The sequence below is a fragment of the Anarhichas minor genome, unplaced genomic scaffold (genome assembly GCF_050575085.1).
Source record: "Anarhichas minor isolate MPS153535 unplaced genomic scaffold, ASM5057508v1 ptg000010l, whole genome shotgun sequence".
Classification (NCBI taxonomy): Eukaryota; Metazoa; Chordata; class Actinopteri; order Perciformes; family Anarhichadidae; genus Anarhichas; species Anarhichas minor.
The window spans coordinates 13,794,692-13,807,396 of NW_027466456.1; the positions used below are offsets into that span (position 1 = coordinate 13,794,692).

At 41.7% G+C, this 12,705-nt stretch overlaps 1 protein-coding gene across 1 annotated transcript in view; it reads right to left on the bottom strand.

Annotated features, from left to right (window-relative positions):
• hmcn1 (hemicentin 1) overlaps nt 1–12,705 on the bottom strand; it is an 86,095-nt gene that overhangs the window by 64,661 nt on the left and 8,729 nt on the right. Inside the window, exons 2-6 of the mRNA XM_076088660.1 lie at nt 7,628–7,698; nt 5,691–5,849; nt 5,472–5,594; nt 4,360–4,531; nt 3,126–3,232 (exon numbers count right to left, since the gene is read on the bottom strand). Of these exons, the coding sequence (XP_075944775.1) occupies nt 3,126–3,232; nt 4,360–4,531; nt 5,472–5,594; nt 5,691–5,849; nt 7,628–7,698 (632 nt within the window). The remainder of the gene's footprint in view (nt 1–3,125; nt 3,233–4,359; nt 4,532–5,471; nt 5,595–5,690; nt 5,850–7,627; nt 7,699–12,705) is intronic.

Genomic DNA, 12,705 nt, shown 5'->3' on the forward strand with positions numbered 1-12,705 from the left:
ATGATGGAGTCAATTTAAATCAATCTGTGCAACTTGACTCCAGTTTATTTACAAGAGAAACACATTTTTTATTATTGTATTTCAAAACGCTATTAACATAATTTGTATTTCGTCAGCCTCTACAGTCTGAAAAGTTTACAAAACCTGTCAGACAAATGTAGAACATTTACCTCTGAGTTGTAGTGGAGTAGTGTTTAGTGGTGGATTGAAAACCACCTCTTTACAGTCTGTCAGAGTGATATCCGGCCAATTTTGCTCGCGCAAGCAGAGATATTCTGCACAGAGCGATGTGAAAGCGCTCGCCAAAGTAAAATACCCTACACACGGATCTCATTTGCGCTTTTGACAGTGATTTTCCTTCATAGTAGAATGCATGTGTGGTTGCAGTGTGTAACGATCTCTCACTGACAGGGAGCCAAAATGGCCACCAGAGGCTGAGGTTGACTGGGGTCTGCGGCTGCCAGCGGCCCGTGACCGCACTGAGAATGAACAGCGAGGGAGGGCAACTAGGGACTGCATTAGGATACAATGGAGAAAGAACGAGAGCCCTCATGGGTCCTCGTGTTACTACTGCTCACTGACTGCAACAATAGAGGCTTCTGTCGGCGAGAAGGACGAAAGGATTCAGAGCGTTTGGTAAAGTCTTTGTTTTCTATGTATTTGGCCATTTAAAATGACTGTCCTGCCTCTTTCCCCACATTATTCAAATGATTTGATGTTTTGTTTTGTGTTCAGCAGGATACCTGGCCGCTGTCTACACACTAGACAAAAGAATATAAGAGAGAGGAGCAGAAAAGGCAGACACAAAGAACAAGAGGTGGGCAGGTTACCGGTGTGCTTTTAAAATTACAGCCTTTCCAAACTACTATTATGGGCAATAAAATGAAATTCACCTTAAATGTACTAGGTCACTGCAGCACAAAGAAGTCTCACCTGGATGACTCATATATTTAAACACATACACACACACAAAAACTAACACACAGCCACAAAGCACAAATAGAAGAGCTGTTCACTACCAATGAAGATCTTGTTTTCACATTAGAAACTGACAATAGGGTCACTGAGTGACTGGCATCTGTCTGTGCACACCTGGTATCATTTCCTCTTCGTGAGAAAAAGAAAATTACACAATTTATTGCACATTGATTACACTTATTTGCACACTGATTGCACTGAGTAACAGTTGTAGAATATACTGAATTCAGCAGAATGTGAAGTAGGCCGGTGAGGTGTAAAACTATGGGCAAAACAAAAGAAGGGGGCGGTGATACCGGGGTGAGCCCACCTTCTACACTCCACCACAATATCCAATTAAAGGCAGATTAAGATGGATCAAATTCCTTTTCACACACAATCTATGGCCTGGGGGTGTCATGGTCTATTAGCCTTACTGAAACCCGGCATGGCAGAACAGTGAAATCCCCCAAAAGTATTTAGCCACATTTCTTTCGATGTCCTCGGAAACATGGCTGCAGATGAGAGGGACATATTTTTAGCTTGCAAGCCAGAAAGAGTGGTGTGGGGGGGGCTGAGGTTGAAGTGTCCAAGTTGAGAAATGGGGGGAAAAACTGATTTATTGGGACTAAAGAAAGAGAGAACAGGAGATGCGCCTGGGCTTCTCTGAGGGAGATAATTAGAGGAGTAAATGCGTTGGCAGGGAGATGCATGAGGAAAATAAGATAAGTGACAGAGAGCGACTCATGATGTTAGATGAGACAGGGAGCAAAATGAGAGGCAAACAGGAGGATGGTAGAGCCCACCATATCTGAATAGAAAGCAAATACCCCAATCAAAGACCTCTGATATGGTGTTTAAGCTGATATTAAAGAGAGCACACAGTGATGCAGAACTTTTAATCTTTGAGCGTCATTTAACCTCAACGTTTCCATTTAACAAGTACCTCCAATAGAAAAAAAGAACAGGGCTATAAAGGCTAAAAATCCAATCCAAACAATCAATCTGAACCTGAAAAAGGGTCTGCCAGGGGAAACGCAACATACTCCGGAGTGTCTTCTAGTCTCTAAAACACAGAAGGAAAAAGACATCTACAGTAAGAAAGGTTGAGCTCCTGTGAGCAGAGAAAGGGCTTCTCACACCGGTGTTTAGAGACAGACAGACCACAGCATGAGATTAACCTGTGGGTTAAGTGCAGACACAAATGCATTCCTCATTCATGTTACTTTTTTGAGATGCTTTTACATCCCCAAAATGTAAATGCATGCGATTTAAACTTTAAACTTTTGCCCCATAATGTCATTACTGCCTACTGAGAGGGAATTCCCAAAGCATTAATTGGCTTGGCAAGAATATCAATAAGAAAGAGATATTGTAATCAGGGAATTTTCCTGCTGTACAAGCATAAACAGAGCCTAGAAGTGTAGAAGTGCCAGAACAAATCACAGGAAATCTAATCTTTAAGGCATCCTGTTCTCCTCAAAACTGCATTTTTCTTTAAAGGGAAACTCAAGAGATGACACAGTTTTCCATCTAATCTCTTCCCCTGTAAATCAAATGGGCACTAACACATAACACAGTCATGCAGAGATGAGGGAAAGTGTCCCAGGAGTCTAAAGAGAATACAGGGGCCACCGGCGCCCCTTCAACAAATCACTCAGGTAAAAATGCTTGTCATTTTACAACATCTGGCATTGACGGGTCAAATGTGTGATCTTTTTCTGCATTACCTCGTCAGCAGGGTTCCAACACCTTCAACTCTGCAAGGGGCAAACAACAGCAAGGGTGCCCCAAACACACATGTCGCGCGTTGTGTTGACAGCAGTGTCCTTGAACATACTTTATCTTCTTCTACCAGGGCTGTCTTCAAAATCATCTCAGTGCTGAAATGTGTCTTTCTGATCATCTTTTTGTTTGCTCGGAGATGCTTCCACCAGACATAGAACGTATTACTGTATCTCAGCATGCTGATATATTACTGCAGTAATTCAACTTAAGAACCTTCCTCAAGGGCACAGCTCCCTCCCGGGGTGTGAGTTGTGACCTCATTTCGAGGGTACACTACTGAACTATTTGCAGTAAGTCTTTTTAACAGACAGCTTGGCTCCGGAACCGTTAGGAGAAGCTTGTCATTTTACACACACTCCCTGAAAGAATGAATTCTTTACCTTGATAGACCACATCCCAGGCTGTGGGTCCTTGATGTTGACAACTTTTGCAGAGTTGGGAATGTGCAGCAGCTCAGTCAGGCCGTCACTCTTCCCCATGAGCTTTCCTGGAGGCCAAACATGAACACTGAGATGTTTATTCACCTGCTCTGCAGCTTTGACTGATACAACTGAATTCTTAACACTTCTTGATGCATGGCTTCAAGTTACATATCAAATATTGAACTTTAGTTGTCAACATATATAGATGCAAGATATGGTTTTAGCATTCACAGCATACTGTAGGTGAATGAAACAACAAGTGCTAAATTAGTGGACCCCAGATGATGTTGGAATCTATCCAGATTGTTTTTTGCATGTACTCTGTCTCGCTCTATCTGGTCTGTGTACTGTACTTCTACTTCTACAGTTAGCTTCATCTCCTAAAAGTAAAATGTCCTCCTCTTGTTCAAAGTCTTCTTGTATGATTGTGGAACATTAATTCAAAATAGTCTAAAAAGCTTCTCTTTGTCATTGTTTGTATCATTATATGTGACAACAACATACAATTTTACAGTGAATTTTTCTGTATTACAGTATTTTACTGCAATATTGTGGTCCTTGCTTTCACATGTGGAAAATGGCCTTCAATGACTGGACGAACTAAAATTAAAACACTACTTCCATCATGTGCAAAACACCGATATTCATAGACCTATATGCATATTTATAACATAAATCATAGCGAATATACACTATATCAGTATATAACCAATTGATGTACAATAAATACACACATTTTTGGTTAATTTATATATAGATGAGCAACAAATTTAAGGAAGACCTAACATAAAGTGGCTCACTAAGATGTCGTACCACCACGACCAGATACAACGACGTCCATGCTGCTCGTCACAGACTCCTTAAGTCTAACAGATATTTATTCCCTCTTCTGGTGGTTCCACAGTACGATGTGGTGGAGAGAGCTGTATTACAAATCTCCCATAGATGTTCAGATGGGTTGAGATCTGGAGACTGTGATGACCAGAACCAATTATTTAAATAATTTTCATGCTCATCAAACCATTCAATGAGCCCTCTTATCCTGTATTGACGTTTTTATCTTTCTATCTTATTTTTATTTCCTTGTCACCGTTCTGTATATACATATATATGACGGTAACTACATCAATCTCTGACGATGTTTTGGAATCCCACTGACAAACTGTTTAAGTATTGTAACACTTTATCATACCCTGGGGGTTTTTAATCTCAATGTTAGGGGCTGGGCCGCTGAGGGCCACAGTGACTTCCTTGAGGCTCGGGTCAAAGGGTATCTGCCAAGTGTTGCTGGCCCCACTGAAGTGATCCGTGGACAGCAGGTGGACCTTGGATGACTGCACCGCCTCCTCCACCCATTTCAGAACCTACAGCGAAGGGAACAAAGTGTGAAGAACGCAGGATTAACAAATCTTTCATAGAGATTATATCATCTACTATGGTGTACTCTATTTTAAAACCACAATGTTTAAAAGATGAAAATAACAATATTAAACAAAGAGTAAAATGATACAGCACAATCAAAGCCTCAGGGTAAAGCTGAGCGTACAAAAAAACCCGATTGATTTGACTCAAATATACTGAATGCTTTAAAAAAAATTACAATTTCTTGATTTTTTTCCTGAAAGACACAAGCTTTTTTTAGAATAAACACTGCAACCAAACCAAACCAAGGGCCAGGATATTTGAAACTATTGTTTCTCAAAATGTCATTTCTAATTTACTTCCTCGCTTCCTATGAAATCTGGCCTTGTGACAAAAGCTGTAAAAGTAGTGTTGCATTTGATCCTGCAAATCTTTTCAGTAAAAAACGACACTGCTGATGAGCAAATGTAACAGAAAGACACAGCGAGAGAGAGATCAATAAAATAGAACAATATTAAGTAGTATTTTCAAGAAGACGGACAAATAGTGAAGGACTCTCATGCAGTCTTATAGAAAATTGTTCAAGATCGCAAATCCTTTCCTCCACTAACAAGGTCTCTTATCTTACAGTAATAAAACAGCAAAGTTATTCAAACGTCAGGCTTTGACTCACTGCCCAGTCCAGTGACTGTTGATTTATGCTTCTTGGAAAGGTTAAAAAGAGCGACGGTATGCATCAATCAATTAAATGCTTCCAGCACATTTGATCTGGAGTCCAGACTTGAACATGGACAAAGCAAAATACATAAGGAGGGCTGTAAAACCTTCTACCGCCATTTGATTTACACAGCTTAAGGGCTGAACCCAAAATGATGTGAATACTGTGACCAAAGCACGTTCTTCTTGAGCAGGAGCGCAGTTTCCATTCAGGGATACTCTTACCTCATTGACTTGTTTCTTGTCTAGATGGAAGACCTGCCCTGAGCTGGTGGAGGCGATCTCCTCGTAAACCTTGTAGCCGATGTGACTCCTATCATCACAGTCTCCCGTCAGCACAAACACCACCTACACACACACACACACACATATAGAAAAATGTGACCTCTTTATCTCTAAACCTATATATATATGATATACTTTCTACTGCAGTAATATCCAAACCTGTGACTGTTTCTGCTGAATGAGCTGCAGAACTTCATGGGCCAGCTTGAAATCTTTGGAACGGGCGTCTGTGAAAACGTAAATAAAGGATCCCGGCAAGGAGATCTCCAAGGCGATCTTAATGGCCCCAATGCTCATCTCCGGACAGTCCCCGCCTCCCTGAGACAGAGAAGGTAATATATAATAAGACAGTGTTGACTCAATTTTCAAATAAAGTGTATTTGAGTGAATGCTTGGTATTTTAGCAGCGTCACTGAAAGTCCATGATGACAGACTTTCCAAGCAGCAATACATAAACAGCACCAACATTGTGTCTCTAAAAAGACTGAGTGTCTGGTGGTATCATTCTATTATATCCACCGCTACTATTATTATAGTCATTAGTCCTATTTATGTTATCATTAGAGCTGTTGTGCTATTGTTGTTGTTGATGTACATCTCTGTATGTCTCTCTCTCTCTCTCTCTAAAGGTAGAGGGCCTCCCATCTAGAGCCTGGTTCTGCCCAACGTTTCTACTCGTTCTACCTGTACCCAAGTTTTTCATTGCCATTGTCGCCCAAGTGCCAAGAATGTTGGGTCTCTATCAATGAGTACAGTCTATATGAAAAGTGTCTCAAGCAAACTTCTGTTATAATCTGACGCTGTATAAATACATTTATTGAATTGGAAGAAACACCACATCCATGAACTTTGTAGCTTTTATAGATATAGCGCTAAAAATAGTCAAAGGTGTGTAAAAACTACCTTGTCAAACCATTACTGACAGCCGCAACCAACACAGTTAAAATAAAATGTGTGATTGTATGTGTGACTATGAGCGTTCTATCCTGTCTGTCTCTCTCTCTTGTTGGTGGGGTCAAAGACTAAAATGTCCTCTGCAGCATTCCAACTGACATTTCGGTCTGTCTGAGGGGTTCAATAGCTAATATGCATCACCCCAAGAGTAACATCTGGAATGGAGTGACCCATGATTGTTGGCCAAGAGGGGGGGGTGAAGAGACAGGAATCCTCTGTCTCTCCCGAACCCCAACATCCCCCCCCTCCCCCCGCCACATTCCCCCATTTGCCCCCAACACTACGCCTGATAACGTCGCTGTGCACTTTTGTTCTTGGGCCTTACAAGTATGAAGTGTTGTCTACAACATCTTCACCGTTAAACATTTCAATTTCACGAAAAATTTCAATTCCAAAGAGTATCTTTTCCATGCACTCCGGCCAAAAACCTCTTCAGGGGCAGTGCAGGTGAAGAGGTGAGGGGAGGAAGAAACTGACTCAGGAATGAAGCAGTGAGTGAGAGGAAACTGGATCTCTTCCATTCTACACACAACACGCTCGAACACCAGATTAACTGAGGCACGTGCCAAGGATGCAGAGACACTTGCCAACATCTTTTTCTTCAAAGGACAGACCTCTGAATGCTTCTTCTCTCTGTCCGTGTCTGTCCGTCTCTCTGTCAGACATAGCCATGAAGAGTACCAGCTTTGCAGTTTTTGGAATTTGTTCAAGTAGTACACAGCAGGGTTTCTGCTCAACTTCTTTTCTTTCTCCAAGTGATTACACAAAAATGTAAACTTGGCAGAACTCTGTTTAGCTGTCTAGCCATTCTCTGTTTTTGTTTATACATTTGTTTGTAATGGTGCAGGAGGGCAAATAAACATGGGATGAAGAAGTTATTTTTGTTTAATTTGCAACAGTAAGGCCAACATATGACCAAAGCCATATCCTTTATATGAAGGATGAAACTACCACTAAAACTGGTTACAGTAATTGTAAAGTCAAGAAAAATAAACTTCTTTTATCATCTGATGTAGACTGACCAATCAGGCTTGGTCTTAATCAGCTGACCACAGTCTACTGCTTTTATCTAGGCCGGACGGCCCGATGCTGCTGCTGCTGCCGCCGCTCCTTGGTTTGATGAATGAGAACTCTGAACCCACCTGAACGTACAGCTCTCTCAGCTCATGCTGGAACTTCTTGGGGTCTGTTGTGATTGTTACGGGTCCAATCTCTGCAAAGGGACAGAAAGAAAAGACGCTCTGTGATTAATAGGGCCACGGGCTGAAGTCTGCATCAGATGAATAACTGAAGCATTTTTTGTTTCCCAAATTCTTGTCCTTAGCCAAATATTGCTTTTGGCAGATGTGTACGGATGTCCAGATTAAAATGTCACAATATGAAACGGCAGCAAGGAAAGGAGATATATTTAACTAACAGAGAAAGAAAGAGGGGAATGTGAGGAAGACACTTCGAGACTGACGGATGAGATGATAAAACACAAGAGCAATGACAAGCAAGGCTGGAAATATAGTACTAATATGTTTCTAAAGACAGATCTAATGATGAGGAAAATGTGAAGTTCTGTACTGGTAAGACATGTGAGTTCTGAAAACAGAGCAGACAAAGATGCTAATTGATTAATCGACTAATTGCAACAATCCTCCCTGATATTCCTTTTGTTATTGGCACTTCTTTGGTTGCAGACGAAAGACCTTCTCATTCAGTTATTGTAATATTATTATTTTGTCAATGTCTGCTTAGGATTTGGCCAAAGTGGGGCCTCTTCCACTGTACCATGAAAGCAGAGCACTACCTCTAGATAAGGACAACACGTCCTGTGCTCTGTACCTCTGCCAGTGTTGCTTGTCACTGCTGTTTCCTAGCTTACTTTGTTCTATCCGTTAATGAGCTGCTAAGCCTCTTCTTGAGTCAAACTGTGTGACTTCAGCCACTGCAGCTGTGCTGTGGAATGAGCCTGATGAGGGGCTGCAAAAAGCACACACACGTAGGCGCACACACACACACACACACACACACACACACACTGCAGTTTTGCACATGCAAGCACATTGGAAAACAAGGTTTCCCTTGTTGAAGAGAGGGCAATTACAAAGGAACCCTGACTTTTGAAAAAGGATACAGTTTGAACTGTTTTACAACAGTCTTAAATTGTGTCTTGAGGCCAGGGCCCAAATTTAGTGGAGTGCTGAGACTCTTTAAACATAATTATCATTGTGAACCTTCTATTCTCCCTCTGTCTCAAGCGATTTTTTTAAAAAGCAAAACATTTAAGGTTGTTGAGTTTGCGATGAGGAATCATGAGCATTTCCTTTTCTTTGCAACCAGCATCACCTTCCATTTCTTCTTGAAAGCACTCCACATGCCCTTTCAATTTATATAATAACATACACGAAGAAGCGAAAAAAAGGCTTTTTCCAAATGACCCAGATTTTGGCATCCTCGTAAATCCTCATGGTGGAGAGTGAAGGAACATTTGCGCCGATCAGAGCTTTTTAAAACTAACATGGAAATGTGTTTGGCTGCTCTGAACGGAACATAGATCCTGAGCCAAACGTTTCAGAGATGGAAAAGCTGACATTTCTCTCCCGATGGGACGAGTTCCCATGACTGTTGTTAAGTATTCTTTAGACTCTTTTGGTTGTGGTGATCCGAACCACAGCCACCGTCTTTGCACCTGGACTGTGGAAAACCACAGCTAATAATGACATATAATAATGACATTTCAACTGTGTGAGACAACATGAACCTAACTCTCCAAACTCTACTTGTGTGACAATCTTTGACTTTGACGTATCAAGACATCATCAGTATTTTCTCTTTCTTAATTACATTTAAGTCGAACAGTTAAAAACATTCATCCCTGGGAGCTTCCCTGTTCCAGCAGTCCAGTGAAACTGTCGGGGGGTGAAGTGCCTTGACAAAGAGCACCTCATGAATTGTGGGTAAGAGAAGGTAAGAGAAGGGAAATCATTACGGGTTCCTTTCAACACATTTTCCCTGCAGGTCTGGAGAGTCAAACCCATGGTTTCAACATATCAGGAACCGTTTTAGGCAAATAAAAACATGTTTGAGGACGTAGGACAGCATACATGACTACACAAATAAGGGAAATGTCAATGCTTTGTTCTGGCTTCCACAACAGGAAATTGTTTTAAATGCTTTCTCTGTGATGACAACAAGGAACACATAAGTGGCATGAACATGGCCAAGAGAATGAAGTCAGAGGGAAAGAATGCTCTATAGTCTGACAAGAAGTAACAACAAAAGAGAGAAAATGATCTGCATGTCATTCTGTTTTTCTTCATCTGTTGTGTAAATTGTTGAAGTCCTAAATGATCAAAACAAATGAACCCACCTTTATAGTCTTACAGCATTCATCCAGCTGAAAAAGCATGCATCTGCAAATCACGTGCGAGCTTAAACACTCACAGAACGTCTAATGGGATGGAACAAACTGGGGAACTTCCCAATGGCAAACTTAGTTTCACATCCACTGACACTCGGCATTAAAGTAATTAGCTGGGAATCATTGTGGAGTGAGTTTCTCTTTTCTAACATCAGCAGCGAGGAATTCCAAGAGCAATGCATCGAAAAGGTCACAGCCGTTAAAGTCTTTCAACCGAATAAATTCTGTATTCTGGCAGCGATACATAAGACAGGAGAGCTGCATAAGCTGCCACAGCACATGACAGATAACGGAACGAGGTAATGAACTAACATTTCTTCAAAGTTGTGACCATGACATGATGCGACACTTTGGGAAAGTTCTGCTCTTTAATTAAACACTTTGTGCCTCCAAGATCCTTCTGCCACAGTGGGGAGAGTTTGTATAGCAGTGGTAGTGATCACATTTACCGTTGTTCTTTTTTCATTCCTGCAGGCAAAGACCAAAATATTCCTAACTCACAATTTCTCTTTTTCAAACTGATTTAATTAGCTATGTATGCTCAGGTAAAGAAGATTCTATGCCTCCCCGTCCAACAGAATCAGACAAGTTCCACAACATGTCGCTGTTACAGCACTTAACAGCAACTGAGGCCGTAAACACACATTGCTTTTTCTGTCATTCTACTGACTCAGGGTCAAATCTGCCATCTGTCATCCCGACTGTCAGCTATGAGGCATAATTCACTTAATCAGCCCAACTGAGAAAACACATGTGAAACAGCACACGGTGCTAATAGTGTGCCCCAGTGAGGAAAATTACTTTACATACAAAGGAGTAAACATGTCTGCAGACACATATGTGAGGTCAGGCACGCAAGTCCCCATACACTCTTGACAAATAAATGAACACACAAACACAAACAAATATGCTGTGGATAAAAAGTCAACAGCAAAGTACTCTGTAATTACCTCCGTATAAGCAGCCATCACTCTTCACAGAGGGCACACATATGTTATGTCTCTCTTGGGAAGACACCACGGAAACTAAATGGGTCTGAGTACACTGCGTGCAAACAACAATGCGCAGTACTTAACTTAACTTTGTTTACTCTCTTTTTATTCCATTTATTGAACTATTAACTTTATTTAAGTTGCTGGAGTATATATTTATTCTTAATGTCTGTTCCCCGCAAAATTAGAAAAAATTCACAGCACGCAGCAAGTTCACCAAAACAGCGACCGCAGCGTTGCACACAGACCCAGATCCGGCTTTGCTGCCACCTTAGACCTGCAGTCGGAAGGTGGAGAGCTCCGTACCTGGAAGCGACAGCTCTTCCTCCGGCCAGGGGCAGAGCTTTGCCTCGCTGGTGGTCAGAAACTCCAGCGCTTTTGTCCACAGGGACTGCCGAAATCAACACAAAACGAAAGTTCCTCGTAGCTTTTACTGTAAATAATTTTATAACTTTCTGTTCCATTATTTTCTTTTTAATTCCTCTTCCCTTTTGCTTGCCTTTTTGATGAGGGATATAAATCCCTAATTGCGTTTGGTTAAATCATCCAGCTTTACTCAGACACAATGGTGAAATCAGCCCAAAAGAATTTCCCGAACAGGAAATTGCAACCTTGTGAAAAATTAGATCATGCTTTTTAACCAAGTTCATATGTATTGCCTATTCATAAAGGAAAAGCACAGTGGAGGGTAAGTGGTTATTGTCCCTCTCACGGGATAATCTCATTTATTTCTGGTGTTGACAGTGACATAACCACGTCCTCGCTCCACAACAATAACCACACTTGTAAGGGTAATGTATCAAAAATGTGCTCTTTCATCGCACTGAGCCCAACTCACACACATTTTACTATTCTTTTCCTCTCTAGCAGTACGAGGTTTGGGAAGAATTCATCAAATAAAGTATTCAAATGTAGCTGAGCTGTAAATTCATCAAAGCAGCAAGTACTGTCAGTTATATTCTCCGTAATGCATCCAAGATTGCCAATGTCCTCCTCACGGTCAACATGAAATGATCACATTTTGGCTTGATGCAATATTCAAAATCTCTCCTTTTTACTCTTTCCTCTGCATTGGATTCAAAGCTTATCACCGAGCTGCAGAATTCCTCCTCAATCCTTTATCACAGTGTCTCCCTATGTGTCCCCCTCTTTTCTTACATTACATTACAGTCATTTAGCAGACGCTTTATCCAAAGTGACTTACAATTCAGAGTCTATCACAGTTCTACACCGTAGGCACAACTACGGGAGCAATTTTTGGGGTTAAGTGTCTTGCTCAAGGACACATCGACATGCGACTAGCAGAGCCGGAGATTGAACCACCGACCCTCTGATTGAAAGGCGGCCCTGCTATCCCCTTAGCCACAGTCGCCCCTTCTTCCTCACCCTTGCTCTTTTAAACTGCATCTCTTACCCTGCCTGACTGCACCAGCTGCCATCTAATTATTGAGCTTCAGCCCGGAGCGACAGCGCTGACGACAGGCTTGATTTCAAACCACCACAAACTGAACTTGTGATGTAAACGTCTTCCCACGACCAACTGAGAACGCGGGACCACCAGGCAGCTTAACTCTCGCTGCCTCCCTTGTTTCGCTTCATTCGACCCAATTGGATCTGTCTCGGGATGATGTGCCACAAAACCACAGATCTCTAATAGTGGCACTCATGAGTTCAAATGATCACACGCACACACACACACACACACACACACACACAGCCTTTCCCACATAAACACATAGAGGGAAACCGGTGCACAAACCACACAGCATGTAATCCCTCCCAGATGCATAGCCGGATGGGGAGTGTGTTCCAGAGACAG